This window comes from Tetrao urogallus (assembly GCF_951394365.1).
Source record: "Tetrao urogallus genome assembly, chromosome: 3".
NCBI lineage: Eukaryota > Metazoa > Chordata > Aves > Galliformes > Phasianidae > Tetrao > Tetrao urogallus.
This window is the reverse complement of record NC_136815.1, coordinates 71599723-71620846: the sequence shown is the minus strand read 5'-3', so window position 1 is coordinate 71620846 and position 21124 is coordinate 71599723. Positions and strand designations below refer to the sequence as shown.

Genomic DNA, 21124 nt, shown 5'->3' with positions numbered 1-21124 from the left:
AGCATTACTCCAGATGGGGTCTCACCAGAGTGGAGAAGCAGAATCACCTCGTTTCTTTTGATGCAACCCAGGATATAGTTGACCTTCTGGGCTGTAAGCACACATTGCCGGCTCTTGTTGAATCTTTCTTCAACTGACTCTCCCAAATCCTTCTCCTCAGGGCCAGTTTCTGCCTAATTTGAGACTGCATCAAGCCAGATGCAAGACCTTGCACTTGGTTCATGGGGATCTACTTGTCAAGTATCTTGTGTATGGTTATAGGGCAGACAGTCAGTCCTTCTCTTGGAGGGTGCACAGAAGACAAAAGAGACGTAATTAACAAAAATTACAGAATTAGAAATTTTGAATAGGTAATAAAAGATTCTTCACAATGAAGGGGCCAAACACTGGAGCAGGCAGCCCAGAGCACTGTGCAGTACCTACAACCCTTGGAGATATTCAGAAAAAACATGGGCATGACATGAAGCAACCTGACATGGACAACTACAAAGGTGTTTTGAGTAATTATCCATGTGGGGAGAAAGGTCAGGCCAAACGTCTTCCAGATGTTCCTTCCAAGCTAACTTACTGTTTGAGTCTGTGATGAAACAAAGCAAACAGAAAGCAAGCTTAAAAGGAGACGTATATCTAGACAATAGGTGGACCTATGGAACTCCTTGACACTGTTGCATTCAAGAACATGAATTCAAGGAGCACTTGGAAGAGAAGTGCAGTAGGGAATTACTAAACAGACAAGCTGTGTTTGGCTCAAAGCACTGTCAGAACAGAAGACAGGCTGAGAGAGAGTGAAAGAGATGAACAAAATGTTGTGCTCTGTTGTTCTGTAGTTTGATTTTTGTTGTCTTCATTTCTGAGAAGTGCCTGCTCTTAATAGCTATTAAAAAGAAGCAAACTGGAGAATACAGAACAGACTTTTTAAAAGTCATTTTTTAACTATGTTAAACAATATGTGTAGCGTATCAAGGCTCTTGTTTACCTCTCGAGATCTGTCCTTGTCATTTGGATTAGATTCCGAATTTTTAATAGATCTCAGGAGGTAAACAAGAACCTCAGTCATTTATCTTTTGTCAGATTGTATGCTTATTATACTTTCACTCATTAATAAATGTTCTTTTTTAATTAAAGACGTGTCTTGCTTTTGTCCTTAACCTGATTTTCATTGGTTTTAAAATCATCAATATAACTGGTTGTGACAAACACTTGTAATTACCTAATGGGGCAGCAATTTAGGCTGGAAAGAGATTTTTGACCCTGACATCAGACCAGAAACAGTCCTTAGTTCCACACAATATCTTTTTCCGGATGTGTGATTCGACAACATACTGACACCTCATACAATGGGGAGACAGTGAAAAAGATAGATAGCCATCAAAGCTTTTAAAGTATCAGATTCATTGAGTATGGAATTCAACTGTGACAGCAAGAATTGAGAGTCTTCTTTGGATTCAGTTTATCGTCAGTGGTGAAAGACTATGTTAGTTACAAAGAAAGATTACTCTGTGTACAATTTTTCATAGAAAAAAAAGATTATTTTCAATACATCAGGTCTAAAGGCAGCTCCTAGTAGGTCAGCATCCAGACCAATTCACTACGCTGCACAAAAACTTATTCAGGGGCTAAACTTCAAACTTTTCAAAAAATGTTGTCAGTTTGTCTATAAATATCAAGCTATGCATTTTCCACTGAAGATATTTTTGATTATTGCATATCATTTTGAGCTGGAATCCTGAAATCAACATTGTTACTCCATGCTGACATGAAAATTTTCAGACATATTTCAGAAGCATTAGAAGGCTTTGATAACTGTAAGCTCCTTCCATGCAACCATTTAGAAATCTTTCTCCTCAGGCTTCATCCATCATTCACATCACAGTCCTTGACACCAGAACTGCACTCTCTATTCTAATTCTGCATGCAGCTGTGCACTGGGTACCAATCCTAGATATTTCCTGCACAGATAGCACACAAACCTTTTAAACTCAAGCAGTCAAAACATCAAACTACAGACAGATCAAGGCCAGAGAGCATATTTACTGCCACATTTAACATCTAAAATGCAGTGCTTCACAAATGAATGAGCCATCTTTTCTCTCACACTGATGTTTATACCAGAGTGCTTTCAGTAAGTTCAGTCACATAAATCAAACCAAGCTCAGTCGTATAAATCACACCACTTAACTATCAACAGTGGAAAAGAAAAGCTGTCATCCATCAGTACACGAGGCATGTTTTCCATTAGCTAAATAACAGAAACTATTCTGGAAGATTTTTTCACTAATTTCCATTCATAACCTTTATGGCATAGGTCAGGAAAGCAGAGGCCTGTAGTGCAGAACGGAAGCAATTTTAATCAAGATATGGAAGAGTTGTGTACCTATAGCCTGCCCTGTCCTCTGAAACCACCCTTCATCATTCCTGTTTCCTGGGGAGCAGGGGATCCTTGAACTCCTTGTGTATGATTTAATCAAAGGGACAGTGATGTGATGTCTAAGTGCAGGGGCATTCAATCATATTCCAACCTTTTTAAAAAGCTTTTTAAAATGGAATATCGGACAGGGTTACTTACCTAAAATCTGCCATGGCTGTAATCCGTAGGGCCATAGGACTATAATGCCTTTATCAGCATTTCACAAATTCAACACAAACTAAGAGCTAATGTTGGTTAAACTCAAATTTAAATACTTTAACCCAAGGGTGCTTTCTGTGGCTAACTATCCCACACTCACTTTACAGTGCATGAGGAACACCTGACTTCTATCCCAGCTTATCTCATAGCTGTTTGGAGTCAGTTAGACTTAGATCCTGAATAGGTCAGCCCACAATACCAAAATAACTGAATGCTGGCAAGGGAAAGATAGCTGCTACTGGTTAAGCTGGGGAAGGTTTGATAGTATATTATAGACAGTACTAACCACAACAAGCAGCTTGGCACACACAACGAATCATCCTAAAATGGCTTCAAAGAAGAACTGCTTTTCCTCCTTGACAGAGGTCCCTATTTTTACTCCCACATACTCATAAAATTGCCTCTACTCCCACTCCCCAAAAGAGGCATCCACTGCACCCTACAAACCAGCAGAGGTGCTGGAGCAGCATTAGAGAGCTCAGCAGCTAAACAGCAGCCTGCATCCCTATGAGACAGCTGCCTATTTGCCAGCACTGGAAGGGCACGCTGTCTTGATGAAGTCTTTTTAGGGCAAAGTTCCATCCATCAGCAAAGGGTTGAAGCAAAACAACAAAGTATTTGTTGCTCCAGCCTTGCTGAAGCTCCTTCCCAGGCCTTACTTTTCCATCCATGTGTTGTTGGGTTACAAGGAAAACCTTTCTCTTTCCTTTTACTCTCTCAGACCTTCATAAACAATACCTAATCACTTTCATACACTCACAGGCATGTGGAATCATAAGCAACAGAACTCCCTCCCAAGGTCATCTGCTTAAACCTCACAGTAAATCTGGAAACCCGCATTCAATCACAGCTGAACCTACTCTTCAATCTTTCTTTACCTCAGAGAAATAAAACGTATGTTCACCTCTAAGTGAACAGGGCTACTTTTGCTGCACTGGTCAAGTGAAGGAGGGTGTGTACCCAATTAAGCTTGAAATAGATGTTAATCTACAAACCAAAATTACTGTATTTCTGTGAGTTTTCACTTCAGAAGCCAAGTATTGAATGAGTTACCAGATTTCATGCAGCTTACACTGACAGACACGTTCTTTGAATCCCATGCATGCACTGGTACAGGTTGGGGGATGACCTGCTGGAGAGGAGCTCTGCGAAGAACGACCTGAGTGTCCTGGTGGATGACAGGTTGGCCATGAGCCAGCTGTGTGCCCCTGTGGCCAAAAAGACCAACGGCGTCCTGGGATGCATTAAAAAGAGCGTGGCCAGCAGGTCGAGGGAGGTGATTCTCCCCCTCTACTCTGCCCTGGTGAGGCCTCATCTGGAGTACTGCGTCCAGTTCTGGGCTCCCCAGTACAAAAAAGACAGGGATCTCTTGGAAAGAGTCCAGCGGAGGGCCATGAAGATGGTGAAGGGCCTGGAGCATCTCCCCTATGAGGAAAGGCTGAGTGAACTGGGTCTGTTCAGCCTTGAGAAAAGAAGACTGAGAGGGGACCTGATCCAGGTCTATAAATATCTAAGGTGTGGGGGGCTGAATGGCGAGGCCGGACTCTTTTCAGCAGCGTGTGGAGACAGGACAAGGGGAAACGGCCGGAAACTGCAGCATAGGAAGTTCTGCACAAATGTGCACAAGAACTTCTTTATGGTGAGGGTGATGGAGCACTGGAACAGGCTGCCCAGGGAGGTTATGGAGTCTCCTCCACTGGAGATGTTCAAGACCCGCCTGGACACCTACCTGTGTGACCTGGTGTAGGGAACCTGCTTTGGCAGGGGGGTTGGACTTGATATTCTCTGGAGGTCCCTTCCAACCCCTATGAGACTTTGCCTGTTCAGCAATTGATGCTCTAGGGATGTATCTCAGCAGTTATGCTCTCTGGCGTTTGAAGCTGGCCTCGTCCTGTGTAACAAGATGGAATCACCTCAAGTTGCGCCAGGCGAGGTTCAGCTTGGATATTAGGATAAACTTCTTCTCAGTGAGCGGTGAGAGCAGGGAACGGCTGCACAGGGAGGCGGTGGTGTCACCACCCCTAGGCGTGTTCAAGAAACACGGCGATATGACACTGAGAGACGTGGTTTAGCGGGCATGGTGGGGATGATTTAATGGTTGGACTGGATATTTTAATAGTCTTTTCCAACCTAAACGGCTGTATGACCCGGACGGCAGCAGAGGCCGCGCGTCAGGCTGGCGACTGGAGGCCGGCGGCTAGCGGCCACCCGCCACCCTCAGCCCCGCCCTCCCCACGCACCTGTCACGCGCACGCGCAGCCCCTCGTGACACCTGCCGCGGTGACGTCAGCGCCTCCGATCGGGGTGGGGGCACGGGGAGGGAACGGTTGTCCCGCTCCGCCCCGCCTCCCGCCCGGCCCGGCCCGGCTCGGCCCAGCCCAGCCCGGCCGCCGCCACCCAGCCATGGCGAGCGCGGCGCCCGCGCGGCCGCGGCAGCCGGAGACGGGTGGGGAGAGCGGCGGCGGGAGGGAGCGGCCGGAGAGCCCGCGGGATGCAGCCCCGGCAGAGCTGTCGGGCGGGGCCGGGGCGGCGGCGGCTCTGCTCGGGGAGACGGGTCTGGCGGTGGGCTGCTGCATCGCCGCGGCGCTGAGCTGGGAGCGGCCCCTCCATAGCCTGGGCGGCTTCGTCTGCGCCAACCTGCTCTTCTGGTGAGCGCGCCGGGCGCGGGGGGACGCCCTGCCGGGGGACAGCACGGCCCTCATCCCCGCCCCGGGAGGAGCCTGGGCCGCTCCCGCAGCCCTCGGGTCTCCGAGGGCCCGTCCGCGCCGTCCCCGTCCGCGATCGCGGAGCAGGTGCGGCTGAGCGCTGGGCCTCCGCTGCCGTGCGGTTGTGATGGCTGGCGGTGTGGGGCCCGCGGCCGGCGCCGTGCTGCTGCGGGGTGCCTTCCCTCAGGGCTGGGTTTGATGCGTGTGCTGCTCCCCGTCGGCGGCCCTGATGGAGGGGTGGCGGTGGGAATGTTGCTGCAGAGCACCAAGCCTGCCTTTCCGGCTAAAGTTTTTTTAGCAGGGCGTAGTTTGGTTGACAAAACTCTGGAATTCACAGGCATGGCTTCGTTGTTACATTTGCAGCACATCTTCTGATTATTTTTATAGAGAAAAAAAAAAAAAAAAAAAGCTTGCCTTTCTTTGTGAAATTTCTTCAGAAGTTCCCCATGGCCTTAGAGAGGTTTATGTGTTAGGACTCCGTGTAGTGGTACAGCTGAGATCCTGAGACTGACTCCTGTTAAGGACAGACTGAAGAAGCCGGGGGTGATAGCTTAGAGAAGAGACCTCGTCACAGCCCTCCAGTACTTGAAGGGAGCTGATAAACAGGAGAGAGACTGGCATGGGCAGATAGTGACAGTATAAGGGGAAGCAGTTTAAAAGTAAAAGAGGAGAAACTTAGATTAGATGTCAGGGAGGTTTTTCTCTGAAAGGGCAGTGAGGCACTGGCACAGCTGCCCATAGAAGCTGTGGTGCCCCATCCCTGGAGGCACTCAAGGCCAGGTTGGATAGGGCCCTGGGCAGGCTGACCCAGTGGCTGGCAGCCCTGCCCACGGCATGGGGTTGGGGCTGAGCAGGCTTTGAGGTCCCTTCGGACTTGAATCCTGATTCTGTGAACTTGAACTGTGTTTCCAGTGCTTGAGCTTCCTCCTTTCTTCTCCAATGAACAAGAGGCAAACAAGCAAGTAAGTGGATTAACTGCAAACTCCACCTAGTGCCCCGTAACTCTAGTGATGATCCAGGTCACACAGAATTTTCTGAAGCTTCACACTGCACGAGAAAATATCTGTTCAGATATTTCCAAAGCCACTTCATCTTCTCAAATCCTGGGAGCAGCGTGTGTGTGATGTGTAATCTAAGTTGACTTTTGTTATCAGTCTTGCTCTTAAGTGTCCTTGGTAAGTCCTTTCACTGGGAAATTTATGTGGTTCAGCTCTCAGAGCTCACCTGTTCTGACAGCAATTTGGAGGATTATAATGCTTTGTGTTTCTTTGAAATTGGCTCTCATAAAAACCAAGGGCAGTGTTTAAGTGGTTTCATTTCTGTGCCTCAGTGAGTAATAGCTGCTGGACAATGTTTGCTGTTCTTTTGTCTACGTGTATAGTGCATGCAGTGTATAACGTGTACAGAAACTCTCACTGGTCCTACTGCAACTTGTGGAGTGACTTGTGATTGAAGTTATTTTGTCAGGATTTGTAGCTCACTCTACTTTCTTAGTGTCAAAATGAGTCAGGATGAAACAAAGTGAGTGGAAGGATTGCTTTTATTTTGGTGATATCTCTGTCCCTCCTTGAAAACCTCATTCCTCATGCCAGGGAACCTGAGAGAAAGTGGGGAGTTATGCAGTGAAGTTCTTTGGTTTGAGACTGAAGAACATCAGGAATGATCTCATCAGCAAGCCTCTGAAAGCTGACACTGAAAATTAAACACTGGTTTAAATCTGGTCTCGCATTTCTCTCCCTTGTTATGTTGGCATCATGTATCTGCAGCACAGTGTGCTTGCTGCCTCTGCTTCCCTCTGGAGCTCCAGTCCAGCTGGTCAGCCTGGTTGCTGTGACTCAGCTCCAGCCAGAACACAGTGCTGGGTGTGAGTAGAGCCCAGCTGCCTGCAGAGTCTGGCTTCACAGCACTCAGAGCTGACAGCACTCTGGGCTGGAGGAGCACTGCCAGTTAATGCCTCAGCACTGCTCTCCTGTGCCTGGAATACCCCCCATCCCTCTGCAGAGGTGCTTGTGATCTCAGGGCATAGGGCCTCGGTTCTCCTCAAGATTAAGGGCTCCTCAAGATTGAGAGAAGTGCATAAGGATGGCTGGGGGCTTCTTTTGTTGTATCAGCAGTATTGGTAGTGGAAGGAGGAGGAACAGGTTGTGAAGTTTAATTTCAGTGCTTTGCAATTGTTGGAAGGATAATGATGGTTCCTTCCTCCCACCCATTTAATTCTGGGGGGACAGTGTCTTTCCTCTGTTACTCTAGTTCTTGGATATATGTTTGTTATTCAGAGCCCTTTGTGCACGAACTGTTGCAGTATGAGCTGCTGAGGGTTAGCAATTTCTCTATCATCACAAAACCTTGGTTATATTTGATGGTAACATCTTCCCTCTGAGAAATCTTTCATCCAGATGCTCTATATGAATGCATTTTTGATATTTACTACTGAAATAGCATTCTTGTGGTACAAGAAATTTGCTAATTTAATTTCACCATGTTTTCCAAAGCTCCTTTATTTTGAATATCGCAAATAAATCGTCATGGACTGCTTAACGAGGCATAAAGCGCGTCGTTCTTGTTAGCGACTGATGGATGTTCTTGGACTGCAAATTACTCTGACATTTTTTTTGTTTCCTGGGATTTCACATGCAAAGACTGCACTGAACTCCAGACCCAGCTTATGCAGTTTGCTTTGCTTCTGCTGCAGGTAGTTTGTAAAGTCAAAATGCCACATAAGAAAATAAGGGTGTTTTCTTTTTTTTTTCCATTTTATACAAATAGCATACAAAGAGCAGGCATGCTCTGTGCTGGTGCCACAAGTTTAGTGCAGGCATCTGAAGTGCCAGCTGATAACTTTCAGTCTCAGGACTGATCTTAGACATACATTAACTGTCAATCTTAGGTTTTGGTCTAGAATCTTAGCTAAATTATTACCTTCTGTGTGTATTGGGAGGGGTGGATAGTGCCATTTTTCTGTTTTATTCTCCCAGTGTGTCGTTTTCTTAATGTGTTTTAATACCTACCCAACTTGCTTTGAGACTTGCTGTTGAATTGTTTCTTACTTGAAATCTCTGCTTGGTAATGACAGTGGTTACTGTGGAAAGTTCTCAACTTTTTCATTCCTTAATTTATTCTTGTGAAGTAGAAAAAGCATTCTGGCTCGGCGTGTATTTCAAGCGTTGGCCTGCAAACTGTAAATATTGTCACTGCTTCATCTTGATGGATAACTTACCTTTAAAGCAAGGTGGAGTTGGTGGACTTAGGAATCTCACTTTTATTCTCAGGTAGACTTTAGGGAGCTCACTGCTTACAAAATAAAACTTTCCTCTTGGTCTTGTTTGTATCAGGAAGCATTTCTATGCTGATGATGTTATTCCTAGGAGGCTGATGAGGTGATGGCTGGTGTTGTTCAGTCGGGGGTTGTTTGCCCCCACGTGTTTGTGTGGATCTTTTCTTAACGATGATTCGCTTGGAACTTCTTGTACAAGGAGTACAAGAGGATGTAGCTTTTGCCCATCCAAGCTGTATTACCAACTCTGTATTATCAATGTGCCACCAGAGCATACCTGATCTTTAAGGTATCTTTAAGATCATCCAGTTCCAGCTCCCTTGCTATAGGCAGGGACACCTCCCTCTACACCAGGTTGTTCAAAGCCCCATCCAGCTTGGCCTTGAGTGCTTCCAGGGATGGGGCATCCACAACCTCTCTGGGCAACCTGTTCCGGTGTCTCACCACCCTCACAGTAAAGAATTTCTCCGTGACATCTAATCTAAATCCACCCTCTTCTGATTTAAAGCCCTTTCCTCTCATCCTGTCACTGCCTGTCCTTATAAAAAGTCCCTCTCCAGTCTTCTGTAGGCCTCCTCCAGGTACTGAAAGACTGCCATTAGTAAGAAATTCAGAGACTGTATCAATTATATTGGCTATCTAAATTTGACTTTTGTTTTCACTTAAACATCTCTGGATTTTTGATGAGTCCAGGTCATGAAAGTACAGGTAGTGATGGTAGACTCCTTGTGCCTTGAATTCAGCTTATACTCTTTCAGAACAGTTTCAGCTGTTTTCAAATCCTTTTCTTGTCGAACGGATGCTTTCCCAAAAGCTTCCCATGCTTTCTGAAGTCAAGTTAATGTTCTGATAGCAGTATAAGCTGGGATTGAATTGTAGGGTCTACTTGTTTTGAGTTGGGCGCCTTTAAGCTTATATTTACTTTTCCAACACAGGTTATTAAAATTTTAGAAGGCTTCAAAGGTAAAGTGGAATGGAAGGCTAAATCAATGTAATTATGAAAAAAAGCACCACTATCTCAACAGCTTTTTCGTGACAACTTGCATAGTTTTGGCTGAGAGATTGGTTTACTGGAATAAAAATTGACATTGTTTAAGAGCCAGGCTGCGTTACATAAAAAGCCTGGCCACTTGACAGTATTTTTTGAACCACTCAGCAGAAAACAGGATCAATCAGAAAATAAATCAAGGAGGATAATTGAGGAGCTGAGGGAAAGCAAGCATTACTGAATAATTAAGGACCAAATCCAGGATGAAGACTTTACAGAAGATGGAAATCCTAAAGCAAGCAGAATTGCAACACGGCTTGGGTTTGTAGTTCCCTCATGACACAAAGGCATTCTGTGTGTAACAGTAGTTGTGTCGAGAGAGAAATTATATATATATATATATGTATATATATATATATGTATATATATATATATATGTATATATATATATATATATGTATATATATATATATATATATAGTAGCTCAAGATAACAAGACCCTTAAAATAGCAAGTGTAATCCTGAAAACAATAGAAGTTCTACAGGGATATGCTGTGCTCCATGGGAGATGTTACAGGTCTAATGAGAGCATTAGAGAAAAGGAGATTTAGGGCAGTATGGTGGAGGTGGATTTTTTAACATCAAACTGCTGCTACTGCATGAGAAAATGGGATTAAGAGTTCTTCTGGACTTTCCCAGAGTACAGGTTAATTGAGGTCATCTGGGCATGTTTGTACAAGAATAAAGGAAGCCAGGGTCTTTGATTTTTGTGTTTAATTCAGCATACTTTTAACTCATGGAAACATCTCCTGTTTTCACTAAAGTAATGGTAGCGTTTGATGTCATGATAGACTCAGAAGATGTTTAGGTCACTTAAACATCGTCCGTTTGAATGCTTTTATGTTAAATGCCTATCTGAATGGAATCAGTTATGGTAAATGTGATGTATAAGCCACAAATACAGTTCTAACTACTGCTTTCCCCCAGGAGGTTTTCCTGCAGACAGTGTGAGATAACATTGCAGTGCAGCATTTTGTTATTCATCCTATTTCCCAAATCACCATTCTGCTTGCATATTTACCTCGTATAAGTAAGTTTCTCTGTGATGATTGAATGCAGACTGTTTGAAAGGGGTTTTTAAATCATATTTTTGCTTAGAGAATCATGTTCTTCTCTTTTTTTTTTTTTTTTTTTTTTTTTTTTTTTTCTACCTATATATAAGATGAAAATCTTGTTTCCTGTAGTTGGGGTAGAGAGAATAAGCTATTTGAATTCTTATCCTTTGCCGTAGTGACTTTTAGCTAATAATCGTAATTCTGTAGAAGCATGCAGCAGTCTTTGCCTTTTGTGCTGCTTCTGCAGGTGGCTGCCAAGTGACAACAGCTTGAGTTGGTGGGAATCTTTCTTACAATGAGAGTTACTTTATTACTCCTATGAGGAGTTGGGGGAACTGGGCTTGCTTAGCTTGGAGAAGGCTCCGGAGAGACCTCATTGTGGCCTTCCAGTACTTGAAGGGAGCATATAAACAGGAGGGGGAATGGCTGTTTATGAGGGTGGATAGCGATAGGACAAGGGGGAATAGTTATAAACTGAGACGGGAGGTTTAGGTTAGATATCAGGAGGAAGTTTTTCACTCAGAGGGTGGTGACACACTGGAACAGGTTGCCCAAGGAGGTTGTGGATGCCCCATCCCTGGAGGCATTCAAGGCCAGGCTGGATGTGGCTCTGGGCAGCCTGGTCTGGTGGTTGGCGACCCTGCACATAGCAGGGGGTTGAAACTAAATGATCATTGTGGTCCTTTTCAACCCAGGCCATTTTATGATTCTATAATAAGAGACTGAGAAACTTCGGCTTCTTCAGCCTGGAAAAAATGAAGGCTTTGGGGTAATATGTCAGCAGTTTTCCAGTGTCTGCAAGAGGCTGTAAAGAAGATAGATCCAAGGCTGCTACTGGACTATTGTGGGAAGCTGAGACACCATGGTCATAAAATGACACAGGAGGGAGATCAGCTGTTGCTTCTACAAGATACTGTGTAAATCACCTGTTTGTAGCGTCATAGAAGACTGTAGGTTGGGAAGACAACAGGATTCTTTCTGTAAATAGGTCCAGTTAGGTCAAGTTACTCAGATGGTTTCTTAATCAAATATTAGAGTTCACACTCCCCAGTGATTTGCCCTCTGCTTACTATCTCATTAGTACTTCCATTTGGTTGCTCTAAATGTCAGCCAGAGGACGTCTCACAGGTGAGACCACTGTTGCCCAGGTGAGAGGTCTGAGGCATTTCTAGCTGCCCTAAAACAAGATGACTGCATGTGAATTTTTGTTGTAGTGAAGGCCTTAAATATACTGTATAGAGTATATGATGTTTTGTCAGGTTGGTATGTGTTTTAGAAGTATTCAAACCCTGTTAATTGAAAAAAGAGGAGGAAAAAAACCAAAACAACTAATTCCTAATCATAAGCAAAAGTTCTGCTGTGCCACTGTGACTTTTTGTTAATTTGGTTGCTATGCCTCCTGGTAATTCCTTGAAGAATTTTGAACCCCTACACCATTAGCATAATACGTGGTTTTCAGATCCCAGCATGTTGGACTAACCTTTCAATAAGCTGGAGGTAGACATGTGCCAAAAAATGAGAGAGAACGTTGTCACGTTGTCAGCCAGTGACCCCTAAGGGACTTAAGGGCACAGAATTGTCTGACATAGGCTCCTAGTTTTTCTGATCTGTGTTGCTGGAGCACCTGAGGGCTGACACACAGTGGCTGGGAGTTTGTGTGAGATGGCTTTTGTTGCAAACAGTGCGATCTAAATAACAAGTACTGAAAGAATGGAGGAAAGATTGACAACGGCATTAAGACACCAGAAATCCTTACCCATTTGAAGTTCTCCAAGTATGTGAAGGGACCTCATTTGACTGCTGTGTTAACTGCTCCATACAGATCGCATATTTTTTTCCCCAAAAAGTTATGGAGCAGAAAGGCTGTAGTATCAAGAATGTAGAATGAGATGACTTGGAAACATCTTTTAGACAGGATGCTACCTTGCTAATTCTTGTTTGCTAATCCTTGTCCATGTTAGTGCAACCGTTTTTAACAGCAGGTGACAGCTATGATTGCAGCGAAACTATGAGTATGGCTTAATTGTGACTGTAAAGTAGGTCAAATGCTCTCTGTATTCTTTGGAAGGTAGTAAGCATCTTCTCTTATCTTTGAGAACTAGTAAAATGTGTGTGTGTATCAATGTGCACATGTGCACATGCGTAAATTCCAGTATCGGTGTGTTTCAACCACTGAGGGCTGCCCAGGGTTAACTGTTAAGTTAGAACATGCTATTCAATCCTATAAAATGCTAATCAACAAGCATGGTGAAGATCATATAGGATAGTTGTAGTATTAATTCTGTACAACTTAAAGGTCTGCAATTGTTACAAGTGAAGAAATCACATTAAAAATTATTCATTTTTCTCTACAGTATCACAAGCCCCCTTCTCCTTCATTGTCAGCAAGTTTAGAAAAAAGAAGTAGGTTAGACAAAGTCTTCAGTGCAGTCGAACTTCACCCTTCAACAAAATCAAGGATATTTAAGGATGAAGATTATTATTTGATTTAATGAGAGCTATGTGTGGGCTGTTATGAAAGAGCCTGTAAAGATTTTTCTCTAAACATCTTTACTGGTTTTCTTGAGCTAACTGAAATTGTAGAGTAACTGATTTGAGACTTTTTTTTCCCCCATAGAATATTCTTATTTTTTCGAGTATTTTTATGGTTCAATTCAGAACATAACTATCAGAATGAGCTTATCTGTTGGTATAGGAGATCATATCCTGATCTGGTGAAGGTGCTTGGGCTTTCTGAGTTTCTGTGAACAGTTAAATAAGGAAAGTAGTTTCATGGAGATTTGATGCAATCCAGTTTTCTCAGGCCTGCAAGGAATACGAGAGCAGTTTTCCACAACTATGTGTCTTTAGCTTAGTAGAAACTCCTAGAAGGTAGCTTTCTTTGTATAAAAGCCAAGTGTTCAGAGGGTTTTCCTTGGGGTCCTCCTGTGCCCCATACTTGCTACTTCAATTCTTTTCCCCCTCGTTCCTGCAGAAAAGCTGCCACAGCAACTAATTTTGTGTCCGGTTGTCCTGTTTACAAACCATTTTCATTCTTTGTATGATCCTATTTGTTGTTACTCTTATTTGATCCACTGTCCTGGACAGTAGCTTCTTATTATTTTTGGCTATCCTCAGCTTTCATCATTTATTTGTCTTGAAGTTAATCATTTTTGGTCTTACCTTGTAAAAGATTGTGATGTGCTCAAAAATAATTACTGTTATCAGATCTCTGTAAGGTTCTTGAAACAAGCCGTTAATATGCTTTTCTCATATAATTGAGTGCTAACTATTTTATACATCAGATCCTTTTTTTTCCTGCATGCTATGCCATTTGTCACTAAAACAGAAGTGCTAATGTGGACACCTGTGGCAGCAGTGCATGAGATTATCGATGATCTCTTGTGAGTCTGGGTCTCTTTGACTCAACTGTGCATGTTGTAAAAACTTTCTGTAATGAAGAACAAAAATCACAAAAGCTCATTCTGAGGACAAGTTGGGCTATTGTGCTATGAATGACATGGTTTTACTTCATCTTCCCATTTGAAAGAATCATTTGTATAAGAATCTGCTGTGAAGTTAGGTCCTGTAAGAAACACAAGGAAATGTTTAACTTCTGCTGTGTGTGAATTAAAAAAAAAAAAAATTATGTTAATAAAACCTAAATTGATTTTAAAAGTACTGCTTCTTATGCAGTAATGAAAATACTCTGTTTTGTATATTTCAGCTGTGCTTAGATAAAAGTGCGGAAAAAAATTTACTAAAAACTCAATGTATGGATAAATGGGGAGATCTCATTGCTCTCTATAACTTCCTGAAGGGAGGTTGTAGTGAGCTGGGGGTCGGCCTCTTCTCTCGTGTCATTAGTGATAGGACCAGAGGGAATGGCTTCAAGCTACAGCAGGGGAGATTCAGGCTGGACATGAGGAAGTATTACTTTTCAGAAAGGGTGGTCAGGCACTGGAATGGACTGCCCAGGGAGGTGGTGGAGTCACCGAGCCTGGGGGTGTTCAAGGAAAGACTGGATGTTGTGTTGAGGGACATGGTTTAGTGGGAGCTATTGGGAATAGGTGAACGGTTGGACTGGATGATCTGTTAGGTCTTTTCCAACCTTGGTGATTCTATGATTCTATGATTCTATGAGCCTGTTGTGCTTGGAGCTTTTAGTGTTTGCTTCCTGGGAAAGCACTGCAGGAAGAAACTGAATTTGATTCATGTCAGATTAGTCAATTTTCTCTTTTTATTCTCAATACTAACAACACCTGTAAGCTTTTATGTAATTCCAGTCAGTTCACAAGAATTCAGTGTTTATTTTTTCTTAACATTCCAGGTTTGTTGCATTGACCCCTTGGAGATTGTATCATCTGACCTCTCTCATAATACTTGGACTGCTGGTTCTACAGATAATAAAGGATTTGGTGTTATCTAGGATAAAAGGTAAGGCAGTATAGAGATGTAACTCCTTTCTTTAACACTTGTGTTTTATGGCATATTAGTACATTATTAAACCTACTCTAATATTATGATACTAGGATTATTGCAGAAATACTAGATGTAATCTATGATGATCTGTTACCATTTTCCATGAAGTTCTTCTATGTTTTATAAGCAGGGTGCTGTGAGACTTGTTTCAGCTTGAGTATATCAATCATTCTTGCCTCTCAGCTGCTTGATCTGAAATTACATTGTTTCCCTAAAAGTTCCTGTTTCTTCTGACTATACACTAGATCACTATTGGAAGGTTTGGGAGACCAGATAGGAATCAGTCAACTTTGGAAATAGGTTGCAAAGTGACTTATTTTTTTCACAATTGAAATAAGTGAAAGTTTTTTTTTCCAGTTTCCACTGCAGTGTCCGTGCATAAAAACTCTTATGTGAATAGTACCAAGTTTGAAAGAGATTAATAGTTATTGGCTGATTGTCTGTTCTTTATGTTGTTGTTTGTTTGTTTTTAATTTATTTTGTCTTATACTTCATTACCATCTTGAAAATTCTTTGGCAAAGTGATTGGCATCTCTTGTACTTCATGTTATAGGAACGTTTTTTGAAGTGACATATTGTTTGTTCTTTGATGTTGAATCCCATGCAGGGTGTTTGAAAAATCATTAGGGAATGCAGGAAATAACATCAGAGATGCACAGTATTCCTCTGCAATATGCTGTCTTTTCATTTTTGACTTCCCCAGCCTGTTGTTCCCTGCTAAGTTACAGCAGTTATTCAGAAACTTTTTTGAAATATTGTTCATTGTCACTGCCTTCTCCAGAATCTTAATTGCTGTTCTGCTACCTGCTTGCTTAGAGGGCAACTTAAGAAACTTATCTTAATTAGATTTTCAGACTCAGTGTTGTATAAGTTACCTCTAACATTGAGTAACCCACCAGTCAGAAGGTGGTGATTTACACAAGTTGTCTTTTAGCTGTTACTGCTAACTAATGTTTTTATATTGGCCAAATGCAAGATGTACCAATATTTACCAAGCTGGCAGAGTGGGAATACCAGCCTGCCTTTATCTGGCATTCACTTCAATTTCAATGGGATTATTCAACCGTTCATCGGAGAGGTGAAAGCGGGAAGACCTCTGTTTCCCAGCTTTATGCTCACAGAATGATTATTTTATGCCACTTACGTACAGTGCTGTCAGTGTTTTTTGTTTATTTTTTTTGAACACAAATTTCATGGGTAGCTATTGAACGAATAGAGTAGAATTATTTCTTCTTGTAGTGATTTGAAAATAATTGTCACTCCAAACAGCAAAAGCAGTTCTTCCCAGGATGACAGTTCCAGCTAGCCACTAGATGGCAAGATTAGTACAGGATTGTAAGGAATGTAGACAGTGATTGTCAGTTTGTAGTTGTAAAGCAAGAGCCATGTTGATTATCTCCTCCTCCTGTGTGGAAATGTAGCTAAAATCTATTCATTAATATTTAAACTGGTATGTTAAGTTTACGGAAAAAAAATAAGTTTTCTCACAATTGTTACTCTGGTTTTAACTGTTGTGAAGACTTCCTTAGTCATTTTATCCCAAATTTTCACATTTCTACAAATAAAAAAGAAAAAAACTATGTGTGATTTCTGTTTTACTGCATTGTAAATCATCTTATGTTCTCATTGTTGCAGGTGCACAGCTTTGGAGGAGCATCACTGACAAGTAGGTACATTATTTTTAATATGCTGCTTATTTGATATCATCTTTTCTTATAATTAATCTTTTAATCTTGAATTTAAGAGTGTACTTTCCCTGTAATTAAAATAGAAACTGGATTATTTTAGTATTTTTTCTAAGTTTGTTATTGTTTGTTCCAGTTCTAATAACTCTCCAAATTATTTTTTCTGATTTTAATTGTATTAAAGAATACATCAGTGTGTCAAGTACTTCTAGAAATGCTTTTTCTCAACAGGATTATCATGTTCTGTGGTTTCTGGGAGTCGGTATTTGCTTTTGGTATTCACAACATCATCTAGTGTGGAGGCCCATGGCTGAATTTCATGGTTTGTAAGGGATACACATAGCCTTGTGCTTGTTTGCTACTACATAATTATAGCATCTTAATCCCAGTCTACCTTTTCTTTTTTGGTTGGAAGAATTTGTAAACAATCACACTTTGTTAATACTCTGTAGCAATCTGCATCTTCATAAACTTTAATCCTGTTCTGCGAAGACCACAAATTTAATTATTATGAGAACAGAGGCTCTTTGTAGCTTTGGTGTCTTCATTGTGCCTTTTGTGACTTTTCTTCCATTTCTGTCATGTTGATGATATGGGGACAGAGTTCACAGTTGTTTAGCTTGAAGACCTTGGACTATGCATTAGAATAAAAATGCCCTCATAATAAATCCTAATGTTAGATTGGCTTTTTTAACCTCTACTGAGCACCGAATTGATGTTTACATGGACATATAACAATGGGCACCTTAATGTCTGTGTAGTATTTAAGGTTCCTTTTTCAGGATGAGTCTCTTTGCATTTACCTCTATTTCATGGGAATACTTCTATGTTTACTTCTATTTTCCTGGGCAGCCTGGTCTAGTATTAAATGGGGAGGTTGGTGGCCCTGTCTGTGGCAGGGAGGTTGGATGTTCATGATCCTTGAGGTCCCTTTCAGCCTTGGCCATTCTGTGATTCAGTGATTTGTGTCTTTTGGCAAATATATCGTTGAAGTTCTGCGATTCTTTGCAGTTGATCTTCCTCTTTACTAGAATCATTTAGCATAGTACAGAGACCCATCATACTGCTTACCTCTTGCCCCAGAATTTTACCCAGACAGTTCAAAATTGTATTTTAGTTTTATGTAGGTTGGTCTGAAAGTAATGCCTTCCTTTTATTGCCATGGAAAGTACAAGTGTGAAAAGAGCGCAACACTATTTGATAGAGCAAATTCTCAGCTACAATACACTGTTTTCAGCATAGTCATCACCTTTAGCTATGCATTGTCACTAGTTATCAACAAGAACTCTTCATTTCCTGGTATGGCAGTTGTGCATGGCTGTCCAGAATACGGCTTGTTTTTCAAGTCATTGTTGCCACTGCAGAAACATACCAGTCTCCACCTCACTGTGCTTGCTTCCACTTCTTGGTCTCCATAAACATTCAGCAAGTGTCAGTGAATGTCAATAGGTGTGCTTTTTTTTTTTTTTTTTTTTTTTTGGATGGAGGAATTCCATGATGTACCTTTGCTTCACATGCGCTTTCATGTCAGGCGCCATTTTGTCCAGCTGCCCCTCTGCTGCCATGTGTCACACAGCAACAAAACCTAATGGAATTTTGGTGGGAATGTTCAGCCTCTACTACCGTTCCACCAACATCTGCCTCTAACCTTGTGGGCCAATATCATAAAATAGAAGGATTTACTTTTGAAACAGTCCTTGTAAGCTAACATGAAAATGGTCTTTCATGTCCAAGCCCAAAGAAAACAAAGAGCAGTGAAGCCCCGGCCCCAGTGCTTAAAAACAGTTAATTTCAACCCAGTAACAGGCATTCAGCAAAAAAACAAAGCAAAAAAAAAAAAAAAGACCCCATACTGCACCCACACTGCAAACAAATGCAGTCTTTATGTGAGCACATAACTTAACGTTAGGGTGCAGCAGTTGAAATTTCACTTCTGGTGTTAAGCTCTCAAAGCCACCTTAACACCAGAGGATTGTGAAGTGTCTAAAGAAGCATCTATTTTTAGAGAACGTATGACAGAGTAATACAAAATGTCAGTAAAGACAAATTTGTTCTGTGCAAATGGTCAGAAAATTTAGTGAAGGACATGTATGTGTGCTGTACTGTGCACTAGGGGACAGCAAGCAGAATTTCTTAATCACATCACAAATCTTCTGTACTTTCAAAGAGTCAACGGTACTGCAGATGGACGCTGATATTCATGAAAATTAACCTGGATTTCCTATTAGGCTTTCAGCAAGGTCTCATAAAATGCTCTTACCAAGACCAAGAAGTCATGCAGCGTGAGAGGAAGTCCTTGCAAGTATGAGGGCTGCTCTGAAAGTCATGCCTCCTTTGTAAGGCATTGCTTTTGAAACTTAGTCGCAATTTTAGGATATAGTTTTTGTTTATGTAAGTTTTACAGTAGATGCTCAGAGATTTTTCACAATCCTAAATATGCTGCTTTTTGTAACACAGTGTAACATGATCTTATTTAATTCCTTTTTACCTTTCATGAATTCCTTCTTTTTTTTACCTTTATGTTCCTGATTTTATTTCTCTCTTGACATGATTCTGTGTGATACTCAGTACCATTACAGTGTGATCTCAGGTGCCGCTGTGTCCTAAAGGTGTTGGTTTTTAAGTAGTTACCATGTTTGCTGTTTCTGAGCACAGTCATGTGTTCTTACAACGGAAAAAATAGTGCTTGGTGTTATGCAATTCTGTTTTTAAAACCTAGTATCATTGTGATGTTTCACACATGGTGGCACAGCTTTATGAGGATTTTAGGAGTAAAATGGCATGCTTTAAGGCTTTATGTTTGCAGTTAACCGTTGTGATCATTTGAAATTGGATGATTAATTATCTTTGTTCTGATACTTGCATTTTTTTTTCAACGTTCATCTATATTGCATATCCCTTCTGCTGCAGGTACACTCTAAGCACTGAACTAAGCATTAAGAGTCCTTCAGCAGAGTTACTGTTGATTTGCTGCATTTGCTTTCAGTTCTGCTTTATCTTTATTGAGCACTGCTGACTAGGTAGAGTGACATGGCCTTTCTTCTTTATCATTGCCCTGCTTCCAATGGGAATGCTAGCAGTCTCCCAGTTACAACGTGTCTGTGTAAGGAGACATGGGACTTTTGTTTGTAATAGAGTCTTTTAATATCGTATGGAGTTAAAAATTTTCAAACCAAATAAGGATGAGATCTCATTCTGAACTTTTCTCAGTGCATTCTGTATCTGAACCTACTTCCAGTTGTCTAGGAGGGTTCTCCTGGCTCTGATTTCAAATGAGAAGATGCTTTCCTCCGTGAGTGGTGCTTGCCTGTCAGATGGACTTGCACATTCCCATGTGCTCCCAAGGGAAGGGAAAACTAAGAATACACAGCATCCTGAACAGTATCCGTTGCTGTTCTGTTTTATCAGACCAGTCAAGATTTAGACTTCTGTAAGGAAACAAAGGAATGCTGCAATCGAAAAGGCACGTCTTGGTTGGTGCTTCTAACTAGTAACTGAAGCAGCTTAGTGCTCCATGCTGAAAAACATGAGCTTATTGTGAGACTCTGCTCTGTAGTTAGCCATCCTGGATTTTTCTTAGACAGTACCCCTGCTGGCAGAAGCATACAGACATATGGAAGCTCTTGTCCAGAACTCTCCTGTCTTTTGCCACCCCTGCAGTCCCTCATTCAGACACTTCTTTCCTAAGAGTTTGCTGTGGTGATAGATATGACCTCCCAAAGTGTCAAGATTGCTATTCACTTGCAGGCCAACAAGTGTCATTACTTGATAGGCAACTGTATCCATTTCTGGGCTAGCAGATGCTGCATCCCTTCCTTGGTAAAGCAACTTCAAATTCAGACTGTAACTCTCTAAGCCCTGGGTTCATCTGTTGACCTGCATAAATTTTACACTTGTGTTAACCCAGTGTGTAGAAGTTTGTCTGTATTATAAGGGTTAGAGCACATGTGAAGGTCTATTCTGTACACTGAGAATGTGCTTCATTTATTGTGTCTGAGGCATTACGTACCTCTGATTATCATATGCTTTGCCTGCTGCATTGGTTTAAGATAGCCTGAGATTAATTCAGTGAATGTTTTTGTATCTAGTCTACCTATTTTTCTATGATCAATTGAGAAGAGTGGAAATACTTTGTGAGACACATAACATGATTTGTCTTATCCTAAATGAGATACCTAATCAGCCTACAGGCACGTTATGCCTTAATGGTAACTTTTGTTTCCCTTCAATATGCTGTACACCTAGGTGAGATGACAAGGAGCATAAGGT

At 41.8% G+C, this 21124-nt stretch overlaps 1 protein-coding gene across 1 annotated transcript in view; it reads left to right on the top strand.

Moving 5' to 3' along the window:
- Window positions 1-5029: 5029 nt before the first annotated feature.
- RETREG1 (reticulophagy regulator 1) overlaps window positions 5030-21124 on the top strand; it is a gene marked incomplete at both ends in the record, with an annotated part of 57915 nt that continues 41820 nt past the window's right edge. The window contains 3 exons of the mRNA XM_079533188.1: window positions 5030-5274; window positions 15019-15125; window positions 16806-16836. Of these exons, the coding sequence (XP_079389314.1) occupies window positions 5030-5274; window positions 15019-15125; window positions 16806-16836 (383 nt within the window). The remainder of the gene's footprint in view (window positions 5275-15018; window positions 15126-16805; window positions 16837-21124) is intronic.